At 39.5% G+C, this 26342-nt stretch overlaps 1 protein-coding gene across 4 annotated transcripts in view; it reads right to left on the bottom strand.

Moving 5' to 3' along the window:
- Positions 1 to 26342, bottom strand: part of LOC146367931 (receptor-type tyrosine-protein phosphatase mu) — a 160191-nt gene that overhangs the window by 122553 nt on the left and 11296 nt on the right. For all 4 annotated transcript variants that reach the window (XM_084913559.1, XM_084913561.1, XM_084913560.1 and 1 more), the window contains exon 2: positions 867 to 989. In XM_084913559.1, coding sequence (XP_084769685.1) covers positions 867 to 989 — 123 coding nt within the window. The remainder of the gene's footprint in view (positions 1 to 866; positions 990 to 26342) is intronic.

The following is a 26342-nucleotide window of genomic DNA, read 5'->3' as shown; positions in this document are numbered from 1 at the left end:
TGGAACATTAAAGAGACAAATTGTGTGCAACAGACACAAAACGCAGGGAAAGCATTTTAATGAACTTCAATACATTGCCGACAGATAGATTTCTTCAATTAACATGGATCAGAGTGCGCTGATATCAAATGTTGCTTTTGTTTTCATGTGCCTGTCCCAAAGATTCTGTGTATCAGATACTGTTGTGGAAACAAGACGCATCAACATCCCACATCAATAAAACTTAAGGGCATGGTGTGGGAATACGAGTGAGGAATGCTGAAATATTGTTTTCTCTTCAAATGCTTACAAAATTAAAGAGTAGTACCTGCTCACATACACCAACCAACCAGCCACTACATTAAAACCGCTAACAGGCGATGTGATCGTTTTGTTATAATGCAGGGCTTTGTTTGGAAACCTTGGATTCTGGTATTCATGAGTTTGTCGCTTTGAGACGAAATCATCCATCGAAACACTGTTGCAGACGAGCACCCCTCATAAGACAGTGGGCGCTCTCCACCCCAACACCACATTGCGTAAAATTGCCACGGATACTTGGCAAAAGGACTGAACAGGCCATACAAAAGTTGAGGGATGCTTTGACACAACGTGTAGCTACATTTACAAGTTATACTTTAGGTTACATAGGTTATACCTTAAGGTTTCAGTAGGATTTGCAGTTCTGATGTACCTTTTTAATAAACAAGTATAAATCCCGTGTAAGCCCCCAAACTCCCCATGGAGACTCTGCCCCACTGCCCAGGTCACGAAGACTGCTACTGAAATAAAACTGGGTTAAATGGGCAACCTATCCCAACGAAGTATTCTCAGTATGATGACAGAATAATTTCTTTCCTTCACTGAGCTAGGAGCCTGGTCCTTACCTGAGGGCATCCATGGATCTGATGGAGACTTCTCTCTGGTATTGACCTGCTCCCAGTCGAGGTCATCATCTCGGCCTTGGCTGTATCCACATGCTGCCAATGGCTTCTCAAAAGTACAATCGCCTGTGACAAAAGAAAGAAATTTATATGGTTATTCAAGTTTTCCATTAACTTCCTGCTCAAATGAATGAATGTATAAATTAAAGTCGCCTATTTTTTGTCAGTGGTATTCATAATGTAATATGCCAGACAATGAGATGCATTTAAGTGAGACAGAGTGAAGGATTGCTGTTGTAGGCGAGGCACAACATACATTACCATCATTAGCAACACGGCAGTCCAATTTCACAATGACAAGTATGAAGTGTCCAAACTCCATCATCGTTAGGCATTATGTTTCCAAACTACACCACCATCAGGGATAAATTGATTTATTTTCCTTGCCGACCGCAGAACTTTGCTGTTCATGCGCTCTTACTCCACAAAGCCACTCTAATCCTTTTTACAAGCTGCTTGCAAAATGACAGCAAGCAACCATTAGGGCCAGGCTTCACCCGGGCTTGGCGTGTGATCGATGAATACAAATACCCCTTTATTCCTCGCACCTTAAAGGCCACACAAAGAAGTGAGAGTTGAGCTGCCTCCCTCCAAAAGTGCTTTTCAACCCACTCATGAATCTACAAAAAAAAAAAAAAAAAAAAAAAATCTAAACAATATTTGGCTGGAAAGAGTCAAAAACGTGAACTGGAAAGACTATTTTAAAACCACGTTTCGTCATTTTCAGAGACAGCAAAGAAATTACACAGCGCCGCTTCAGATGATTACATTAGGTCTCTGTTGATAACAGATGTACAGCACATTATATACCGCTCCTCGCCAGAAATGAATCCAAATGGCAAATCTGAGAATGTTTGCTGGCACACTGTTAATAAGTTTCTAAACATGGATTACATACAAATTTTATTGCCTCTGGGAATGTCCTTTGAGCCAGAATCTATGCTAGGCCAAAACCAATATCTCATCTCTTACAAGCTCCCTCTGACATTCTGCTGCATAAAGGCTACGAGCTGGGGCTTTTGTTTTCCCATTTATTTCTCTGGTGACATTTACAGTACATGTGCAAATGAGTGGCCAAATGAGGAGAACACAGGATAATTAATACCTAGCTCCACAGGGCAACAGCTGATGATATATTTGTTGCTTTGTCTGTTTTTATGAGGGGGCGGACATAGAAAAGGAAGAGACTGCCAAAGTATCACAGGTAATAAAAAAAAATAAAAATTGTTGAGGCATTTTGAGAGCTTGCCCAGAAATTCATTCCCTTGTTAATGAGAGACACAGGCCTTATTTAAGGTACCGGTTCACTAGGATGTACCTCTGTGGTGAGACTGGAGAAAGAAATCTAGCAGACCTAATCATCTGCTTTACAAGAGCTGAACCAGGAAACCTCAAGCCAACTGTGTTGTTGGACCTGCTGCAAGCATGATTTGCAAATGCCTGACACAAATGGACTAGTGTTGAGAAACATTGTGTTTGCCTGATTAAATTATAAGATACAAGCTTTTTAAACCCAATTTTTACGGTTTTAATTAGATTTCACGTATGAATCTATACCTAAGGTTTTATGTCAACGTGACCACTGAACAAGAGTTACAGATATAACTACGGTTCTATGAATTGTGGATGTTACAAAGATAGCAAGACTTGCTTACAAGGACTTTGTAAAATGCTAATGTCTCTCCAAAGTTTGAGAGCAGCTAAGAGGTAACAGTCAAGACAGTCAGATATGATAAAGAAAATTAACTAAATACTGTTCATGAGTTAAAACATCAAACCAGAATTAAGCTAAGGTTATTTGAATTTTACAGGAAGGCAACAAGTCCAGGAGATATTACTATTTTGGTCTGTTTAAACGAGATATGTAGCCAAGTGGGCGGCTGTTTGCTAAGAATGAAGTGAATGATATGACCATAGTTTACTCTGACAAGTTTGTTGTTGAATGTGCAGTCACAGACCAATTTAGCTTTAAAAACAATATTCTGATGCAAATGAATTTAATCTTAAACTTTAGAATTTGCTCTTCAAACATTAGTCATGCATTCAATAAGCAAACAGCAGGTACGTCTCTTAAAAGATGGAACACAATGACAAAATAGAAGACTGTTCACACAGGGATGTTTGTGAAGCAGAGCCACTAATGTTACTCACAAAACCTTTGCTTGCCCTGATGACAGGACGGACCAAAAGTAAGTATGGTTGAACATGTTGACGTTCGTTGTCATCGCACGATTCATACAATTTACTGTTACCGTGCATGATTGGATTAGCTTCGTTCTGCTGCGATTGCTTATTTTGCTGTCATAATGTTCTGAAATAATAAGAATTAAAAAAAACAAAAACAAAAAACAACAACTTAATTTGTGATTTTACACTCCTGTACTTTTGTACAATGTGCAAAGCCTGTAAAACCTGCACTTATAATTGTTCTGACCTGTAACCCTTTGCCAACACATTATGTGATTAGTGGCTTTTGAATATTGATCCAAGTCTTGCCTCAAAAAGAAAACTGATAAATCATAAGCTATTTAAATTTCATCCAAAAAGAAAAAGTTACTGCTCATGAATGATAATTTAGACCTGAGAGGGTTTTACTGTGAAGCATCAGTAACAGGTGGCTGAAAACTTCAATGACTAGCCGAGAATCCTGGTGAGCAATACTAAAAATCATTATCGGTACGCTCTTAAGCAAAGCTATTAACATGCATCAGCTCACTTAAAGCTGTTCAGTAACTGATAAAAAGCTGTGGTCGTTCACGACCAGCGACACTGCAAAACTCTAGGCGTACGAAGGCGGTGCTGGAAAAGAGCATGTACTCCATTGCTCACTCAACTTGCACTCTAAATAAATAAAAATGCCTGCGTTGCCAAGATGTAACTTGGAGAACATAACATGATTAACATGATTCTTTGGCTTCAGCGTCACAGGGACTGGCTCCGTTCCATCAATATTTTGACTCGATAGTTCCAAGATCCTTCACTTTGTGCCACCCACCTTCTTCTCACAGCATGATGGAGCTCAAACAAATCAAAGAGGTGGCTTTTATTGGTGTTTGATATTCAAATCGATGGCGCTGACGAGGAGAAAAATATATTCCGAGTCAGTGGGAGAGGAGCGAGGATTTCGAACACTGAAGAAGAAAAAGGCCATTTAAAAGAAGATAAAGTAGAAACCCATTTCTAATGGGTTTATTTTATTTATTTTTTTGTAAATGCCACCGTGTTTAATAATAAATCAGCAGAACTGGGAGGGGGCTGTCTGAAACTTCATCCTCTTCAAAAGACATCATTAACAGCTCCATTAATGATTCTCATGTTGCCCATTTAATTTGAATAACAAAGCCATTAAAAACCCTAAACATCCAGTGCCATACATTTGCAGGTGGATGAAATAAGCCATGAGCATAAATACAACTTATATCTATAACACCACTTCACACAAGGATGATAATCTGTCATTTTTTGCAGCATGTGACATAAAAAGTTTATACAATAACAATTAAAATGACTATAGTTTAAGAATAAATTACAAATATAATGGTAAATAATAATGTAAAGGGGTGATACAGTCTCTCTGCAGCCATGTTTCCTGATTAATGGTATCTGGATTTGATATTTGAAAAGAGCGAGTGGAAATAACCTACACTGCTTTCTCATTGACAATTCCAAGGTGTCATTAGGACAGGGTAACAGGGTGTGGAACAAGCAATGAATCAATGTTAATTGTTTTAATTGCTGCACAAGCCAATTGGTATCATATTCAGTATTGGGAAGTCTCCTATAATGCCTACAAGTTGTTATTGACATGCTGTGAGACTGTTCTTTGCTGATGTAAACATTAAAGCGTCTCGTCTTTACACGGCTTCTTAGGCTTTCTTGAATATGTGGCTTGACCACTGTTGATGCCATAAATAAATAATAAAATAAAAATAAAAATCACAGAGCACATGTTGAATGTCATCAATACAAGCAAGTGCTTCTGAGTCAACATATTGTAACACATTCATGCAGATGAATGCATCAGTCAATAGCATCATAATAGTTCTTCTCTCTGTAGGAGGTTTATATCGCTGCCAGTGTGTGGCACAACCCCCATATAATCAGCCTCGACAGCTGCTGAAACAGATATCCCAACGAGAGGCTGCCAACTCTCTGAAGGAGATTTAACTTTCAATAAAAAGCGTCTATGAGGTGTGCGTAGTCTGGGAGTACAGATGAATGTGCTCCACCCTGTCAACATTCCCCTTTCAAGAGAAGCAGGCAGCTTGAAGCTAAAAAAGGTGGCCCTAGATATGTCATGAAACAATTTATTCCTGAGTGAGAACACACAATAGTCTTTATATTCTCACGCAGAGTGCATTTCAAAGAAATCTATCCATCTTTTCCTGGACTGAGCCAGAGGCCAGAATCAATACCTCAACCCCTCAATGCTAGAGCCAATTTCTCCTAAAGATTTTCAAGTCAGACTTAAAAGGCCTTTTGTTAGTGCACCTGTAACAAAAGTAAACTTTCAGCATTAAAAGCTCTGTGTGTGTATGGAAGTTTAGTACTGTACTGAAGCACTATGCGCACATTGCTGTGATTGCAGGCGAAGGAGTGTGGGAGGGTCTGCGAGGGTGATAATGCAATACTGAGACAGTACATCTGTGGTAAAGCATTAAATACTTACAAAAATATATATTTTTTGAATACAGCTCCACAGTGAGATTGTACACGGCGTTCTTGTGTTATGCTACATGTGTTTGTGTGCAAGATCAAAACTCTTTTTAGTCTGTTTATTCTGATTGGACCGTCTTTATTACTTGGCATCAAATTCTGGGAGGCTAATATGATTGTGACAGATGATCCCAGTCTCAGACTTTGTAAATATTCTTAATAATCTATTACCTTCAACAATTATTAAGCATCCAAGCTTTATTTAATTGTATAAAAACTAAAAGTGAAAAGTGGTGATTTTCTAGGCTTCTGAGTGTCAGATTATTGCTTGGTAAGCCAAGAGTGTCCTTGTCCTAAGGCACAGGTGCCGAACTCCAGGACTCGAGGGCCGGTGTCCTGCAGGTTTTAGATGCGTCCTTGATCCATCGCACCTGATTTAAATGGCTAAATTACCTTCTCAACATGTCTTGAAGTTCTCCAGAGGCCTGGTAATGAGCTAATCATTTGTTTCAGGTGTGCTGATCCAGGGTGAGATCTAAAACTTGCAGGACACTGGCCCTCGAGGCCTGGAGTTCGACACCCCTGTCCTAAGGCGACTGATAGAACTATGTAAGAAAACTGAGAATTGCTCCTTTAAAGTTAGTTTTGTGGATTTTACTTCTGTTTGTTAAGTTTTTAGCAGGACTGTATATTAACAAATTTCTACTCTGCAGTCTTGACTTGTATATACCATGTTGCAAAGCAAGCACATTGCCAATTGTGCCATTATGATCTAATTCATCAAACACAATATCCTCCCAGAGAGGATAGCGACCCCTTTTCCAGCAACACCACCGGTCCAGTCCCAGTGGCAGATATCATTGCCGCAAGACCTTCTTAGCCCCTCTGCCAATTCTGCAATTACCAGCTTTCCAACCTGTTCTGTCTTGCCAGGAAATCACAGGTCTGCCCTTCGCCCCAATCTGCCTGAATGTCTGCACTTGTTTTAACAAACATCTTGTCTGCTGGCATCCCCGCAGACTGAAACCAGAAGGCAATCTTGGGTAATTTAAAACCAATGTCGACTATCTTCCTCCAACGCGGCCAGTTTAGAGCTTCAGAATCCTGCTGCTAAACCCCTTAGAGACTGATAGGCCTTTTCACTCTGGCCCTATTTCACTTATCTATTGGCAGCTCCTGCCAAGTTCTATCTCTGCGCTGAATTGCATGTATATATACACTATCTGTTTGGGGACTTTGAACTGTGGGAAGGGATTTAGACAATCAATCTCAATATCATTATCAATCACGTCTCGCTGTTCACCACATTGATTTGGGGGGGGAAATAAAGAAGTTGGAGTGTAGATTTTCCACTGATAATCTGCCCAAAGAAGCCAATGTGCTTGTCAGCGATGTTTTGCAAAACAAAACCGACAACCCACATCTACTGCAAACGAACAAAACTTTCTGTTTTTCGTTGTCCTGATTAAGACAACCTATGAACATTTTACTTTGAAAATACCATTCAGAAATTCATTATTTAAAAATAAATCTTTGGCACTATGTTTAGTTCAAAAGGCTCTCGTTATAAAAACTTCTTTGGCTTCTCTGCATATTTTTTTTCCTCCTTGTCAACCAAATATCAACTTGATGAATGTGCTTTACATCAGGGGTACAACATAGTTCCTGATCAAATCCACCCTTGTGCGCAGATAGATGTACATTGAAGATGACAGGCAGCCTTCTCCTTAGATATGCTAAATTTTGACAGATGATTTTCAAGCTGCATGCCAGCACAGGGCTTGACGTTCCCTTCCACTGCGCCTGTCAAGAACTTCCAGTAAATGACTTCAAATCCATCTCCATTCTGTAAAACCTGCCAGGCACCAATTAAGATGAATATGGATTCTAACTCAGAGACATGGCAGATCCTTATTGTCATTTTCCCCTAAGTAATAAAAATGAGGACTTCAGGTCTGTCTGCATGGAAGTACCCTGTGGTGATAAGACCAAACATTATGCCTTTTTTTTCTTCCCTAAATTGAAATCTGAATCACAGATACCAGAAGTTTTCAGGGAGGCTAAGGTTAACTTGAGAAGTTAAGAGATAGCAGAAAAGCCCACAAATATTTAGTATCAGATTCAATCAATTCTGGAAGAAGACGAGTACCTGCTGCGCATGGTATTTATTTTACACCGAGTGTGGCTTCATTCCAACTCCGACAACAAGTTAACAATGGCTTCTCTTCCAATTGTTCCCAGCATCCTCATTTTTGCTTCCAAAACAGAGAGAACTACAGTCTGTCTCAGTGCCTCAGCCCTCCTGAGAGAGAGTGAGAAATAGGCTTTTTCCTATCCTGCTTAATGCCTGTTGATGCACTGAATGAGAGGGGGAAATAGGCTTGTTTGGCTCCCCATTTTCTGGTGTTCAACATGCTCCCTGAAATGATACGGTGACAGAGCATAAAAGGCGGTTTATTAAAATCACTGTTTATATTTGTTGCGCTGGTTCAAACCACAGAGGAGAAGCAGCATCGTGGGTGATGAGAAGCTGTGAAAAATGCTAAGACTTTATTTCTCAGATATCGTGGATTTAAAAAAAGGAAAGAAAGAAACATGCTGCTCTGTCTGAATGCTTTGCCATTGTCGATGTGTATCCGCTGCTGCCGACTTGTGAAGAAGGTTTAAAGTGGAATTAACCCTCTGCATTGATTCACCACACGGTTTTGGCTCAGTACTGTAAGACTGGAAATTAAAACTTCCTCCAGCTTGGTTTCACATTTGATCCAGGTGTGATGGACCACTGGTCTGAGCTTCAATCAATGGGGATAGTATAAGACGTACATTCTCCTTGGTTTACAGCGAAAAAGAGGCCCTTCGGAGGAGAAAAGGAATAAAATCCTAGTCTGTGTTCAGTGTTAAAAACCCCTTGGCTCGCTGCAATATCCCACAGTGGATGACCCTTTACACCGAACCCCTTCAATCCTCCCAAAACCTGCTAAGTCAACAAACCTTTGAATTCTGCCTGAATAGTGCAACAAAGAGGATGAAATGCTAATGTCAGTATCAGTAGCTTTCCCCTGTTCTCACAGAGTTTCCCTGAGTCTAATTTGTCAAACATGCAAGTAACAATGCCAGAAATTAGCCCAAAGGGAAATTTCCTCCAGAGGAGAGAATGATTATGTTTGATCATGGAATAAACAAGAACATTAACATGCTTTGTTAGTTTTCCAGAACTGGAACAAATGCTTGTTTTTATGTGTAGAGGAGGGAATAATTCAAGGTTGAATGTCAAAGAATTAGGAAATCACTAAAGCTAATTAGAAAATGTAGAAGAATAAAAGAAAGGTTGAATCAATCCCTCTTGAGAAGGAGGGAAAATCTAGGCCACGAGGCAACGCTTGTGCATTCAGGCAGACTTATCAGCTTGATGAAATATCATTGCTTTGCTCTGCGTCGTGACATATCGTCAATCACGCCATACGCGGCGTGTTTAATCCCTCGCCGCGCAACCACGTCATGCTTCGAACCCCTGATCAGCATGTACGCAGGCGGCGCACAGGTGGAAAGCTGATGCCTGCCCAGGTGAAAGGTTACAGTGAGGATCTGAGCTCTGCCTTGACAGGTGTGGCTGAGGAGATTTAAATCCCAGAGGGAGCTTTTTCAAAGTGCCATCTTAGGGTTTTCACTCACAGACTTCAAACACATTCGGACCCTTTGTCTTTCTACTGAAGCCCCATAAATCAGGCACCTGAAAGGAAAGACTCACGGTCCAGCTTAATCCTCTTGGGTCAAGGGGGGAGCCAATATCAGGCCAGCTTTCAAAGCATCCACCTTGTTCTTGTTGTGCTTGGCAACAGGAGGGCTTACATTCTAGTTAGTGTGGATCTCAAAACAAGTGGGCGGAAACACGTCTTACTCTGTTTAACTACAGTCTGAGTTCTTACAGACATGACATTTAAAACAATGCAGATAATTAGACGAATAGAGATCACCAACAGCAGTTACCATGACATTTCTCTCCTATATGAAACACCTAATAATATATGATGCACCTGAATTTATCCTGGGAGCCTAAAGCCATTTCTGTAAATGACAGTACAGCTGGTTTCCACTGTGTGAAAATGCTGCCCATGATCACAATGATATTGGCAGTAAGATTGTTTCAAATAAGGCACCAAGTCAAAGATAATCACATAAGCCGAAAGTTGTAGCCAAATGCAGCGAAGCCTCGTTAAATGTGTTGGATTTCATTCATGCCAGGTCCCATAATTTCATCATGGACTGTTTCACTTTAAATTCAGCTCAGGTTATCTGCCAAAATATTACAAATTTTGTGTAATTTGCTGTTCATAACTTGTATAAATCATATTTATGTAAGCTCGCATGAGGCTGGTAATATACCATGACCAATCCACTTAAAGAAATAGTCATTGTGTAAACAATAACGGTGGAAAGGAGCCTGAGTGCAAGAGGAAAAGATCAATACTACATACATCTCCTGCATATGAAGCTGCAACAAGAAACCAAATAGCTTAGCTTAACATGAAAACTGGGAATAGAGAGAACAACCTACTATGGACGCACTGTATTGATTAGTAACTTTAGAAGTGGCAGGTGCATTTTGTTTCCTTGGACAGAGCCGTTTTATGCCAAGATAACTGTCTACTGGGAGTAGCATCATTTTCCATTATGTTGGTCTTCTCGTCCAAGTATTGACAAAAAAGTAATTTGGCATTTTTTCATCCCAAAATATGAAAATGTGACAAATGATAAACTCCACTTTGCAAGATTAGTAACCAACCAATGGCACCCAGAAATGTTTTTCTATTTAACTTATTATAGGTTATTTTAAGTGTATAAAACCCCAAATGAATAATCACAAAGGTTATAAATAATGGGAAAAGCCTACAGTATATATTGTGCATAGTAGCTTGAAACACATCAAAATAAAAAATACCATGCATATTTATTTTTAAACTACTATTAACAAGATAACAAAGCCTCTATGCAGTGAGCAACAGAATAAAGTATTTTCAGCTGGTTTGTTATCAGTTCAGACAGTCAAGTGGTATGAATAAGTCAAGGAAACAAAGGAATTCCCCCAGTCTCATTAATATTATTAATTTTTAAATCCAATTATTGTATGACTGCTCATGACCCATTTTCTGATTTAAGTGTCCTATCAAAACCTTGCACATCACAGAGCGTAGAGCAGCCTTTAATGTTTTAGATGAATCTCGAGCTCCTGCAGAGTGTTCCTTTGGGAGAGTTTGGTCTTCCAATCTTGACCGCCCTCTGTCTTGTACCATTCAGGAGAATATTACAATTTAGCGACCACACCATGAATGATTGCGAGCATTAGATGTTTAGAGTACAGAAACGTCTCAGACACAGCACCGCTCATCATGTTGCTTGGCAGTATTTTTCATTAACAGTGAGAAAAATGTTCCTATAAAGTCATTGTGTAAGCACAATCCAGGTGAACAGAAGAGGGTATTTATGATCAAGGATTCCTGGTGTGAAGAGACTGTAGAGCACAAAATAATGGTAGCATAACTTAAATAATATATAATTTATCAAATTGAATTTAAAATTTAAAAAAGAAAAATAAATAAATTTTGAGAACAAAGCAGAAACCACAGTTATATTCAGTAATTCTGCTTCAAGCCAAGGCCCACAGAACCATGCTAGTCTTTAACCACGTCCACTTACAGCTGCCGTCAAAACCACTACAATTAATTCGATTTAAACAAAAAACCCATATTTAAGAAAAAGGGGTCAAATTAGTCCACATCACAACAGGAATACTGGGCTAAGTACAAATGAGTTAAGATTTCTTTTTTAAAGTGTCAAGTGTCTTAACTGTGTGATGCTTTGATTGCCATAATCACTGAAAGTGCTTCCTGAGGAGCACTTAACAGGCCAGAATTGATAGAAAGAAAAAGTCTAAAGGGAACATACTGTACATACTATTAAAAAAAAATAGTTTGATGATGTGTATTTAAGAGCTAAATCACTGAACCATTTGGAAATAAGCAGACAGACCTGTGAAAGAAAGTCAAAAAAAAAAGGGGGGGGAAAGAAAAAAGAAAAGACTAGTACACATGTGTAGCAAGTTGGGTGAGATATTCATAAAATGTTGAGGTTTTTGGGGGGATTTTTTTTGTACATTTATTTTTTTGGACCTAGGACAGCAGAATGAGGGGTAAAGTTACCAAGCAACAGCAGTATATACTAGCAAAAAACAAAAACAAAAAACAGAAGTTTCATTTCATTTACACAGCTATTTTAACCAAACAAAAAGTATCATACATAAGAATGACCTTATTTACATTAGCAGACAAACTAGCTTCTGCATGCCCATGATTAATAAGGATCTCGTAATGCACAACATACTCTGAATGACTTGACATTCATTGCAGGAGTTCAGTGTCAGCTTAAAGTCTGACCCATATGCTATAAAACTTTAAATCTTCTAACACTGCCATGGCAACTGAGGTACAAATCAGTATTAGAGAGCTGCGTTGTTTTTCGCTTTAAATTATACATCCATTAACACTAAAAACCCAGACAGAACAGCAAGTAAGAAATTATAATGCAACATTATTTATTATGCATCAACATTAATTTTAACTTGGGATGCACTTGTGGTGAAATTCTGGGCCAATAACAGTGTTAACAATAATTCATACATCATCCCAGCACCAATGCCAGTTGTTTAAGAGTGTTTATAAAGTATCTGTTGTTATTTATTCCTCTGTTTTTATTTTCCCAAACACCAATGAAAAATTCCTTATGAATAAAAAGCTTGACGCCAGCTTATAATCCATTTTTGAAGGAGCACAATTTAGTTTTATAAAAGCAGACTTGAGATAAATGAACCAAAAAAAAATGATGAGACACTACACGTGTACGATGACTTAACATGTTAACAAAGCAAATATTGGCTTCTATCAACGTTCAGCATTCCTAATTATTATTTTTTCCCACATTGAATTTTAGTGATAGTTTTGTGAGTAATAGCTTTCATCTAACATTACCACCACTGACAAGTGGACAGTGACACACATGATGGGCTTATAGGTTAAAAAAAAAAATCACACTACCAAGCTGCTGGACATGTCAAGGCTAATCGTTTTGTTATACTGTATTAATAATGACTGAAAACAGAGGTTTTAACCACCAGCCACTCAAAAACACTGATTTATTATGGGTAAAAATAATGACAACAATGCTGTAGATGCAGATAGTTACCTGCACTGATCGATTGCGAGCAAAAGCAGAAACACCTTGTTTGCCTTATAAATAAATAATTGATTTTTTATTTTTTTTATATGCACCAATGGACCTGCCAGGGACCAGAATCAGCATCATCAGCCTAGACCAGTGATTGGCCAGTCAGCCTCATCTACGTCTGATCATGAGCCTTTTCCTTTCTTGCACTAGCTTGGAGACAAGCAAAAAAAATAAAAGGATTGCTGTCCTGTTATCTAGTGAAGTTATGAAGACGTACATACCCGACTTTTGGGGGGGGGGGGGGGGGGGTTTCATGAATCTGTTGCACCTGCTTTTGTTTAATAAAGTAAAATACATCAGGTAAATGTGAGTGCACAGCGTCTTATTTTCAGTTATTTTTTTTTTATACCTCTTACCAGCAGCAGAGCACTTTATTTTCAGTTGTTTAAGTGAACTCTGAAAAACTGTAAAATTTAACATGTTTTATTTTATTTTTTTACAGAATGAATTCAGTAATTAGAAACCTGTAGCAACTCTAAACTTGGACTAGAAGCAAATGACTTCATAATACATTAGCTGGCATTGACACTTGAACATTAAAGGCATTTTTAAGTAGGTAAATCAAACTTTAACCATTGTCAAATAAATATGCTAAAACTGTTTGACTAAGAAGTCGTAGGAACGGACTTTTCTTGGCAGTACCTCGAGGCTGATCCTTCATAAAAACAGTGGCATGTGTCAATCTGTCAGTCTGATTCCTCAGGTCTTTCCCAAAAAAAAAAAAAAAAAAAAAAAAAAGCTACATTCTTTATGGCCAAAAAGGTCATGATACTCTTACATTTGAGGAAAACGTCTCATCCAGTCAGACATCACTTTGAGCCGTCTGCTCTGCTTGACCATCCCACAGGCCTTTCGACCTATATCAGTTTGGCTAGAGGAGCTAAATCAATCATAAAAACAAGGAGAGCTGCCAAAGCTTCTTTCACACCCCAACACTGCAGCACTCACTGCCATGTTTAGGCTATTTTGACATGGTTTCAGAAATGCCACGGAAATCAAGAGGGACAATATCCAAATGCTGCAGGGCTTGTAGCTGTCAGGAGTTTAAGCATGAGAAGATCAACAAACGAAGAGAGACGGAGCATTAAAAAAATAAAAATAAAAAGACAGGAGATGAAACATTTAACACAAAAATCAAAAACTAATGAAACGTCTTCATGACTCATCTATGCCGAATACAATAACAACCAGAGAAGTTTCATTTTATGTGACATTAGTCACATCACGTACTTTATCACAACAATTCCAACACCAGGTTCAGTCACGTTTACAATTGCTGCCAATTCAAAATAGAAAGAGAATATCCATCTGATAGAATTTCACTGTACCACTACATGACAAATTAAAAAGCAATACACACAAAACAACATCCAGGCAATGTAAGATTAGTGTGGGAGAGCGAGAATGAACAGAGGATGGATCATTTGAAGGTGGGGGAGGTGCTCCATCTCAACAAAAAGCTGCTGGCTTCAGGGTTGCTGAGGGAGCAGGTCTTACAGGATAGAAAATTTTGCATATTTGATTTTTAAGAACTATCTGTCCGGCATGCTTGGACTAGACCGTTTTTGGTGCATCTTCCATAGTTCTGATGATAATGCCTGTAGAGAGATGTTGCTTGAGGTGATTGAAATACACAAAAATAAATAAATAAAAATCACATTTGAAACCCAGCAGCAATGGTGCTTTCTGGAAACAATGACCTTTTCTGTGAGCAGTTTCATGAAGAAATATCTTTGAAAAATGGTGTTCATACCTCCAGTGGAGTTCCCTATAGCCTATACGACACTAAAAAGCTGCATCTGTAGCAAAGCATCTGATTTTCTCAAATAACTAAATAAATAACTCTGCAAATCTGTAGCCAATCCAGAAGGTTCTTAAACAAGGTTTCCATAGCTGGGTATCAAACAGGGTTGGTAGCCAGAAACATACCAACATATTTAAGCACCATGAAAGACATTCACCCTGGAAGTGAATTTAAAAGAAAAAAAAAAATCCTATTATATGTATACATGAAGGCTGGAACGTATTTAAAACGAATACTGAAAGCATGACACAAACATCAATGTTGCAGTAGAAATTTATGATCAGGACATGTTAGCCGAATCTCACCTGTGGTAAATATGATTTTTGATCAGTTTTTTTCTAAAGTATGCTGAACCATGCTCAGGAAGTTGACAAAAGAACAGAACAGTACGTTTGAAAGACTCCTAAACCCACTGATTTTCACCCATAGGACATATGGGTGAAAATCAGTAGGTTTAAGAGGAGTTGTTGTTGTTCTTGTATGTAACTTGATGTCATTTGTAAGTCATCCGGATTGCTGTTTTAAAGCCTGATAGGGCCAGTAACAATGTGGCTAATATGCATCCCTAAAAAGGTACAGAACTTGGAGATGATGGTGATGCTGACTTTTTATAGCTATAACTGTATATTCATGAAATTTAGAGAAGGATAAGAGAATAGGTTTTACATCTCTGTTTGTCTGTGTATAACACTTAAGAAATGTTCCTTTAATAATGATTTTGTTGCCTCAGATGGAGATTGGAAGAAAATCAGGGAGTTATTTAACATCTGTGAATATTTAAACTAACCAGGAAGCTTTTAATTTAACCTTGTGTACCCCGCTTCCATATGGCAGGAGGAATCTGAGAAAGTACACTTGTGATTATACAAAATATGGTCAGCAAATGTTGCACTGGATATTACTCCAACACCCAGATGTTTAGGCAGGAAACCGACAAGCAATTTTACACATGACCATCTGTAGTGCTGACCCGACACTACAGTAAAAAAGAAAAAGAGGAAAAGAAAATCTGTGCAGGCTTGAAAGCCTCTGAATTTGCCTCTCCAGCAATTAAAGCTGTTCTTACTCCAAACATGGATCCTGCAAGGAACGAACACTGGAATCTTCTAACTCTGCCACTTGGGATAAACCACATGCATACAAATAAAAAAAACAAAAAACAAACAATGCACAAAACGCTAACTTACCCGACAGATTGAGTGAGTTTGCAAACTTCCTAAACTTTGAAATGACAAATCTGAATATGATGATAACATATTCAGAGAAACATTTGCTCCTTGAAAGGAAAAGATGAACATTCGGCAGCATTTCCGAAAATGTGCGTGCATAAATGTATTATCCATCCTGTGCATAAAATTTACAAGCTGTGCCTCGTTTTGACATTCACAAGCTTAATTTTCTAATGATTAAGGTGAGAAGTTGCAAAGTAAGCGTTAAATTTACTACTGGAGCAATTTTGCGGATTGTGCCTCGGGCTTCAGCGCTTAATGAATTAGATGTGTGAAACTTTTCAAGAGGCATCTTCCATTTCACACACACTTTTCATTAACCTGTAGTTCATTCATTATTGCAGTGGGTGTGGAGCAAAGTAGCAGCCACAGATATAATTGTGTTATCGAGGTTGTAGGGCTGTGGCTAATTACTGACTGAGAACACAACATAGGCGCTTCAGACATCAGTCTGATGGAACAAACCACAATGGCTTGTGACAAGAGCCGTCTTCCCTGAAATTTCAGGAGAAGACATGATAGCACAGCAATTCATGACTCATAACTGAATCACATCATCTCCATAGCATGGAAGATGACAGAGGGACACGGAAATAAGTCAACAAGTTTTCCATTGCTCGACTGAGAGACCAGATCTGACAGCAAACGGCTAAAACGGGAAGAATGTTTTACAACAAGTCAAAATTAAGCAGTATTTTAATCACCGTGTTCTACGAGTCCAAAGCAGTTTGTTGTGGTTATGCTGGTGCCGCAACACAGCGGTTAACACTCGCATGCATGAAGTGACCTGGCTGTGGGCCACGGAGCTTTTATGGTCTTATTTGAGCTAAGCTGTTTACTCAAGCCTTTGATACTCTGCAACTGGGTCTTGTCATCAGCACGGTGTTTCCATAAACCCGCAGTGCCTGTCCACAAACTGAAGAGTTTATAGCACTATGTGTGTAGTCAGTAATGTAAAGAAGATCATCTCAAGTGAGTAACATCTTGGTTCCATGGTTCGAACTGCTTAAAAATGCCTCGCTAAACTACAAAAATCTACTCCATCTAGTCCCAATTCCAAAATTCACAAAACACAATGATCTGCTGCCAAAGTTGCCCAAAGGTCCAGTATCACTGAAGATGACAATAATGCTATATAGAGCTATTTAAAACTACGTTTCTTAGTACCTCTGTGTTGACAACATATGGGCCTGTAGGGAATTATACACAGGGGACTCCAAATATCACATTATTTTATTATGACTTCGTAATGTTTATTGCAGTAATAACTATTTAATTACATGTATAATGTCCTGAATGAATATAACTTTGTTTTTGGAAAAAAAAACCAAGCATGTGATCAAAAACCTTTCACTGGATATTTATTAGAAAACTTAAATGAATGAAATAAAAAAAAAAAAAGATGCTACAAATGTACCACAAAAGTAAAAAGAAAATTAATTAATTTTACTCAGAATTATGTCAAGTTTATTCAAATGGGGTTCAATAGGGCCAGTAACAAAAAGCTGCACTTTGCATTTAATTTCACTGCATCACAAACTTCTCAAGAACGTTTTAAAAGACCAAAGAAGACAAAGTGAATATACAGAAAATAAAATACTCTTGCTTTAAAAGTAAACACTGTCCAGGGAGTGAACTGCCTTGATGGAGGTTTGGGCTCTTGGAGCACTTCTTGTTTTTGTCTGCTTTTTTTTTTTCTTCCTTTTTTTATTCAAAAGGGCACATATCTATGCAGCTGGGGAACGCTTAAAATATAAAAATATCCAAGCAAAATCCAAGAAAAAGAAACAAAAACGTGCTTGCTTGTAAAGTTTTGTTGGCTGTATCTTTCCAAATTGACCGTTTTATTCATATCCTACATTACCCATTTGCAGACAAACACAACGACATTTCCACTTGACCAGGTTAGGAAGATAATATAGAGTTAAAGTCATTAGGTAGAATATACTTTTTATACCTAAAACAAACAAACAAACAAACAAACAAAAACAGCACAAAGAAATAATGCAAGGGACTCAATAGTCTTCAGCAGGGTACAGAACAAAAGACCCAAGTGTCAGTGTGATACAGTAAAACAATCATTTTTCCAGCCTCATTCTGTCCAATCTGTGCTCAAGGAGTCCTTAAATTGTATTCAATTCTTCCTAGCCCTCTATTTTAAAAAACTAAATTCAAAAACATGAAGAGAGCTTATCCTGCAGCTCAGAGGAAGCCGTCTGTCACCTGGCCTCCCTTATCTTCTGGCCAACACAATGTCTGACTCATTTCGGTTCTGCAACTCCACATTTGGAGCTTGTGAAAAGCACTTTCTACGAGACGTCCGCAGCAGCATATTTCCTCACAATCAAAGCTTCACAAAAGAAAGAAAAGGAGAGCGCAGACGCTGTAGAGTTATCCTCATAAATCTCTGGCAAGGTATTTTTTTTCCCTCCCCTTTATCATCCTGTTGACAGCTTGTCTGATTCCTATAAAACCCATCCTACACTCGTGTCTGTCTTTCATTGAATTGGCTGGAGATATCTTCTCTACTGGCTGACCTTGAGAAACTGTTTTGAGCAAATTTCACAAATTTCAAGAGTGAAGCATTCAAGTTTAGGCAAATATTTTTAAACATGAGAGATACGTAGAAAAGCGGTAATAAGAATAGAAGATAGCACAAACTCTCCATCTGTCTTTCTCTGAAAAACCCCTCTGCAAAGCCCACCAGCCCCCAAAGAAGTAGAGCTAAACTCCAAGGATGACTAGTTTATTTTCTCTCTGCCATTTTTATCTCTCTGTTCACATGCTGTTCAGTGTCCATTTATCCGTGGTGAGGGCTTCTCCTTGGCAGGAACGATCACTTTCAACAACAGTCTCCGCGAATCAGAGCGACGTGTCACATCATTCCAGTGACAACTAACGACTACCAATGTATCTGGGCAGGCTGCCAGTGCGCTGGGCTAAGAACAGCCGGGGGTGGGGTGGGGGTGGGGGGTGGCTTGGCGGAGAAGATGGCGGAAGTCGGGGGGGGGGGGGGGCTGCACGCTCCAAGGAGACAGAGGTTTAGCTCGCTGGTGGCAGCATCAAAACCTCACATCGCATCCCTTCCGTCAACAAAGTCCCTTACACATCATGTGTCGAGAGATTAAATCAATCTGCTTTGAGAGGGCGACTCTGATACTGTATGTCTGGAGGCTGGCTGAGACAGGAGTCAGAGAGTCCAATAACCTAACAGGGGGGAGGAGGCAACAGAGACACGGGGGTCATCTGATTCATCAAACTTTCAAACCCGCTTTTCTTCTGCTCATTTGTGTCATCAAGGTCAAAGCGGTCACCAAAAGTTGTACTTTGCACATACATTCTTTGGCATTAGGATTAAGTGTAAAACACACTATTCCCATAAATAAACACTAATTGGTAGCTAATTTTCTTAGTTCTTGCCTGGCTGATTCATTGCCTCTGGGCTAGTATGAATTATTCATCCAAGTGGCAAAACAGCTTTATGTAGAAACCTACAAGGCACTGCATTCATTATGCTATCATGCAGAGCAATTCCAGGCACTGACGGCTAGTATTAGAATAATATGCATATTGGATATATTTTCTTTTTTTTTCCAGGGGCATTGGCAGGCAGTAATAGTGCTTCCGTTGGCAGGGACGGAGAGGAATGCAACGCCCCTCATGGCTGACAAACCCCCCTTGTTTTGACAGAATTGAGCGAGGAGAGGATGAGTGTTTCAGCTCTGCCCTCGTGGAGAGAGGATTAAGCTGTGTGGCCGTGCTGCCTGGTGGCGCAGCGAGCCGGTACGGGTATGTTATCATGTCAATCCTCCGTCCCATGACACCACAGATCTGCACTGGCCCCACGACTCCAAAAGCAGCACCTGGCCTGGCCGCCGGGAACTCATCAGGCTCAGTGTTTTCTCTCGGGAGCAAGGCTGCATCACATTTTTTGCAGAATCCAAAGTCTGGCCTACTGCACAAGAAGGACAATTCAAAGACATATACTGTGAGGCTAGAGGCTTCATTCGTGCTTTGGAATAGTACTCTTTATCTGCTATCATCTGTAGACTTTGCATGTCTTTCCTTATACAAAGTTTAAAACGACAGCAGCAGAGCTGGGGAGATGACTTGGACGAGAGATGGCAAAACGCAAATGTCAGATCAAAGCAATGCGAGACTGTTAAATGGCAGCAGGCGCCTGGCCGGGGTATCAGTCTTTGCAAGTGTTCCCTGTCTCCGCAGATCTGTCTCCGTACCGGAGATGCCTTGCCTCGAGAGGCACACGTAATGTCCTCGGGCCACAGAAACAGCAAGCGTGAGGAAAAGCATGCAAGGAACATGGGTGGTTTCCTCTGCTATGTTGCTGGAAGTTTCACCCCAAGTATTTGTTTTTTTGTTTCTGAAAATTTCATTTCAGGTTTCAGATCACTTGTGCTTGTGAAACTTCTGCTACCTGAAAAATGTTAAGATTTTGTTACCAAAATCAGGTCACACTGGCTCATGTTTTTTTTTTAAAGCAGAAAAAAAGCAAACTATGCAGCTCCACCCTTCAGTATTATGGAAGAAGTACAAAATGTGGGATTACTGTTGTGCCTGGTATCATTTAAGACATCTCTGGTAAATTTGTCATTGTTTTGTTGGCACCAAAAATCACTTGTTCAGCACAAGCACACCAACCAAGAACAAAATGATTTGTGTAATAGAGGGTGCGTTTGGAGGAATTTGCTGTTTTTCAAGTGTTCTCCTCATTACTACTGATACCGAGTGTGAGACTGTGTGCTGCCAAACATTAGTGAGCATTAACATCATTCCTGCCCACTGGGCTGGAATTCAGCCCATCTCTGGACCCAAACTGGGAGAAATGTTTTACAAGACATTCATTTTTAAAGAACCACACAATCTAAGGACAGTTCAGGTGATTATTTCTATCTTGCAACAAATATGCTGTCAAACTATGAATCTAAGACTGTGCTCGGTATATTGTGTGTTTGAGAGACTGCTTATATCCAAGGATAGTGCTCTTAAGTTTGTGTGATGCCAGAAGATGAATAAAAATGGACATTACAGCTAAGAAAAAAAAGATTCCTGGTAAAAATCGAGCCTGCAAGACAGCTGCTGCTGCCGACTTTCTCCTGTGAGATTAATAGTGTAGATATATTAAAGATGTTAAGCAAATCACTACATATTCCCAAGTAAATTGAAAAGATGTTTAAAAACTTATTAACTGGCAAAGGATAATATTCCTCCTGGAATTAAGGATTGACAGAATTGGAGCAACTCGGGTGAAACGTTAATTAAGCGAAGGGTTTTAAATGTTTCACCACTGCAGCCAACGGATTGCCTGGCATCCAGTCAAACACCATCGTGTGGGGCCTCATTGCAGACCTAATGCAAACAGAACATATTTCATACTGCAGACTTTGACTTAACTATTCAGTCAACTCATTCGTTACTCCGAGGGCAAATCTTGAAGAGCCGTGAGAGAAAGTCACACATTGGTACCGTGCAACAGTAATGAAAAATTGTGATGGAATCTAGATAAGAGTGATATCATAAATCCAGAGGCACAAACCAAAGGTGAATTTTACAGAGTAAATGTCAGCTCCTCCCACAAGAGGATAAGCCTCTGTAAGTGCTCCAAAGTGCACATCTGTGTGTGTGCGCTAGTATTAGTATGAGATAAGGTGCACACATCAGAGGGCGTCCTATTTAATTTCTGAATATAGTACCTCTTTACAAGTGTGTAAGATGAACTTCCACCTCACCAAGCTACTTATAACGATTAAAATGAAATTTCAAAAATTGTCTTCTTCCCCAATTCTAGATAATGGTCCAATGAGCACACAAAAACAATGTGACCCCCTCTGCTGACCCTCTTTGTGGCAGGGAAATTGCCTCTAATGACATGCTGTAGCAGAGACACATTAAAAAGATTTCTCTTACAGTGTTGCCAATTGACACATCCTCAGAAAGATTTTCCACATGCAATAAATATGGCAACCCACTGTACCAGAGTGGAGAACGGAGAGGATAAAAAAAAGAAAAATCAATTTTAGCCTAAAGGAATAATCTTGCATCACTCACTCTGAAACACAATGTACTACCTTGATGTGATATGACAACTATACATGATTTTGAATTGAATCTGGAGGAAATAACCTAATTTCACAGGATGGAGTGGTGGGAAGTGCTCTTAAAAGATATGCATTGCCCGGGTTGCAGCGGTACACTTGGGCATATGAAATTAGGAGGCCAACCGTCAAAGTAACACACTTTAATTATCTTGGAGAAAATGAAATGCGCGTGAATGCATTTAAGAAAAATTAATAAGACCAATCCTAATCTATCTTTTCTGAGTCAGGTGCTCCTGGAAAAGCTGGACAATCTTTGGGGATTTCTTCAATTAAAATTGTGGCACTAAAGCTCAGACCTGGTTATTATAAGCCTCACCCCACCTTCGTTTCATCTTCCAGCCAAAACCACATATTTTTCTGTTGTCACTACAGAGGCAGTCACTAATTACAACTCATACATAATCTTTTATGCTAATGTTTTTTGCCTTCTTTGATCTCCCCCCTGTGGTTGAAGACAGCCAGATCATAGACTTGGGCTAAGTTTGTCACTTGAGTCAGAAGGAGAGAAGTGAAGTGGAAGGAAACCTGATTTGTTGTGATGCTTGTCAGCCCATGAGCGCAGGGGGATGTTTGATCAGGTCATTGCATGTAGAGTCTAAAACAACACGGTCAGCCCTTCCAGAGCTTTAATCACAATCTTTTAGGAAAAATAAGCCTAGCCTCAGATGTGGACCAGGGAAGATAAAGGATAGACTGGAATTTAAACACCTATTAGTTTTAGGATTAATCTTTCGTAAGCTGGAATGAAATTGCTGCTGTACCTAGTTCTTTAACTTAATGGACTGCTGGCGATATGTTAAAGTAAGCCATTCTTCTTAATGAACTTTTAGATGGCTTATATAATTCTGAGTTTCGATGACAAATAATGATTTGTGCAAGAAATAAATGAAGCAAGTACCAACCATCAGTATCGGTATGAGACCAACTGAGTAATACAACGCACACTGTACCTCATTTCCTTTCGCACCAACATAACATTAGAGCAGGCCCCTGTGGTCTTTCCTGAGATATAAACACTGCTGGAGGCATGACAGATAGAAACCGGCTGTACAATACTCCTCCTACCAACAGAGAAAGGTCAGCTCTGACACTCTGCTAGGAGCCCTCAAGCTCTTGTGGACATTGGGGAGCCAAACTGGCTCTCCGCAAGGAAGCCAGGTCAGACAGTCAGCCCAGAGCAAGACAGGAAGCACTACAGACAACCCCTGGCACTATTATCCAGCCCATGGTTAAATGGTAGCTTAATCCAGATTTTGGGAAGAAATAAAGTAATTATACACCACACATACATTTACTTGCCTCTTCTGTCCATTTGTGCAGATATTTGCATTTCTTTTGAGACATGTGTAAAAATGTAGTTCATTTGAAAGCAGTCCGTAAAATAATCCCTGCACTGTTTCTGCAAAGACATGTTACTGCGTATTTTTCTTCAGTGCTGCGAGCATGCCACATTAGGTTTCACTTAATCTCTAAACAGATCTATAATTATGCAGAATATGTAGGCAAGATAAAAGTTCTTGGACTCTGAAAGATTTCTGGTTTCTGTCTGTATTTCCTCTTGTATTCAAATACCATTAATCAGATCAGGCTTTGGTTGCATGCAGGTAAAGTGGTCAACAAAACAGTGATTGCATTTGCTAAAATGAAGTCTTATAAACAATGGAAAGAGCTGAAAATGTTCGGGTTTTTTAAATTTACTTAATGTAGAAAAAAAAAAAAAAAAAAAGAAGGAACTGTCCAAGGTGTATCGTGCCTCTTGGTGTATGTCAGCTAGGATACTCCAGTACTACCATCGCCCTTAAGATTCTGGGAGGTTTATGTTTTCTTACATTTTTGTGGTGGAAGAATTCTCAAGAGATCTACATGGAAAAAAATAAAAATAAAAGAGCTTCTGCATGGTTGCATACTGAATCCGATGTGTGAAAATATTTCATTTCAGCAAGAAGCAATCTATGCAATTTTGCTTAAGTAGTCAATGTGCTAACAAGCAGTAGCTAAACGGACTTATGGTACTTATACCTTGAACATTTAAAGTGCTTTCTACTGTGTCTCATTCACCTAATCACATACACACATTCATATAGTGCTTTTATCTATGCCTAAGCACTTTGTCCAACATTCACATGCACAGTCACACTCTGATGGATGCATCAGGGGCAACTCTGGGTTCAGCATCTTGCCCAAGGATATTTCGGCACGTGCAATGAAGGAGCTCAGGATTGATCCCCGATGTGCTGTACCACCTGAACCACAGCCGCCCCACACCTAATGGATACCACTAAGGCTAATAATAAAGCTAAAATACATTTTAACATTAAAAAAAAAAAAAAAACACAAACAAACAAACAGACAAACAAAAAACAACAACACTGAAGAGTAATAAAGTCTTCCTGACTCAGTAATTTATGCTTACAGAGTCAGTTTAGGTTGATCATATTCATGATAAAGCACCACAAACAAAAAGGGACTATGGTTCATTCCTGCCAAACTTGACCCTTCTGAAATAACAGCCATAGTGAAAGACTTGACAAGGTATAACGAAAAGGAGAAGATTGAAAAAGAATAACTCTGCCAAGTTGAAAATGTAGTTACCAGGTTACCAGAACCATCTCTGGTCAGGAAGGAGGTTTGCATTTGCAGGATTTTGATCAGGAGAGTGTCGGTGTCCTCTCCTCCTGTGTGTTCTACAAATGAACATGACAGGCTTAATTCAGTAGTGTGAGGGCCAGACTGTCCTCTCCTCTCATCCCTCCAGTCTGGTTACTGCCTCTCTCATTCCCTCACGCCACAGTGTCACCAATTAGCCAAGGCCTAGGTTTCATTAAGGCACTGGCGTTGCTGCCTGCCGCCTTCTGTAACACCCTGATAATAAGCCTGAGATGGGTCTGCTACCTGACACACAGGGACAAGGAGGAAAAACACAGCACACACACATACGGCACAAAGGCACAAAATACCAACCCTGCCATGCACTAGACCGTGTGTCGTCGTGAGCAGCCACAGACTCACACGCTGTAAACACAGTGTAAGTGTTATACGCACAAACGCCTACATGCATGCATACTTGGATGTGGAAGATCTGTCAACCTCTGAATGCCTTTTGTTCAGACGGTTACAGAAATGAAGGCTGAATGATGAAATGTAGAATGATAGGCAGACAGAAAAATTTAGAGGGCTGATCTCAAACCAAAGTCAAGACAGCTTCAGAACACCATTGCTAGACATAGAAGCCAACAAGGGGAAAAATAAAAAAATAATAAATATTTAACGTTTAAGTTCATCAACAGCAGCCTATTGTGTGCATTTAAGGGCAGCTGACAATTAAAATGGTGCCAATAGCTGCAGTTCTTGCAAGAATTCCTAAATGCAAGAATGTAACAATAAAAAGCAACATTTTTCTCAGGTTTCAAATTCGTGATTGATTTTGGGGAAAACGACTCTCACCATTAGATTCAGCTGTTTCAAAGATTGTGATCGTGTGGCATTAATCTTGATGACAACTCAGAGTGCTAACAGGGAACATGTGACCAGCTCCAGAAAGCTTTAAAATGGATCGTGTGGTGATGTGACTTTGTTAAAATGTTCAGTTCAATCAGGGGCCATCTAACCAGAGACTTGGTAGATATCATCATTTTTTTCTTTCATTCATTATTTTTCTGTTAATACAAAAAAAAAAAAAAAAAAAAAAAAAAAGGATTGACATTTGTACACCCCAAACTCATTATGGTTCTCAGTATTTCTCAGAGTCCAGTCACACAACAGTCACTGTACACTTCTCTATATTTCTTCTGTAGCTTTCCAGGCTACACATTGCTAGTTTGGCAGTTTGGAGAAAGCACAGCTGGGGTAACGCCAGGTTGAAGTTTCCCCCCAGGGAAAGGAACCTGGTGGGTTGAAGGTGGAAGATTTTCAGATACACAGGTACTGTTGAATATTAGTCTCACAGCAAGAAGTCTGAGCTCATGGGAGTGAATTATTCATCCTCACAACCCAGACTTTGCACTTCTACTTTACCAGGCCACCGTTTGATGCTGCTGCAACTTCCCAGTGACTAAATAAGGCTGTGGAGCTGCTCTAGAAATGAGACGCACTGGCCTGTCCAATGGAGGCATAGGTGTCACATAAAAAATTCACTGACATCGACATTTAATTCTGCTCACGTTCATTTGGTCCACTCTTTTCTCTAAGGGCACTATTGCGTATGCAGTGGCATCCGGTCCATGTCAGTATGAAGTTGGATAAAGTAGATATACTACAAGAAAATTATTTGGACATTCTACCGTTGTCATTGTCATTCTACCACAGACAATAAATTATTTAACCAAGTCATAAAGCT

This window comes from Perissodus microlepis, chromosome 18 (genome assembly GCF_051167445.1).
Source record: "Perissodus microlepis isolate ML-2025 ecotype Zambia chromosome 18, ASM5116744v1, whole genome shotgun sequence".
NCBI classification, from domain to species: Eukaryota; Metazoa; Chordata; class Actinopteri; order Cichliformes; family Cichlidae; genus Perissodus; species Perissodus microlepis.
This window is presented reverse-complemented; position numbering and strand designations above follow the sequence as displayed.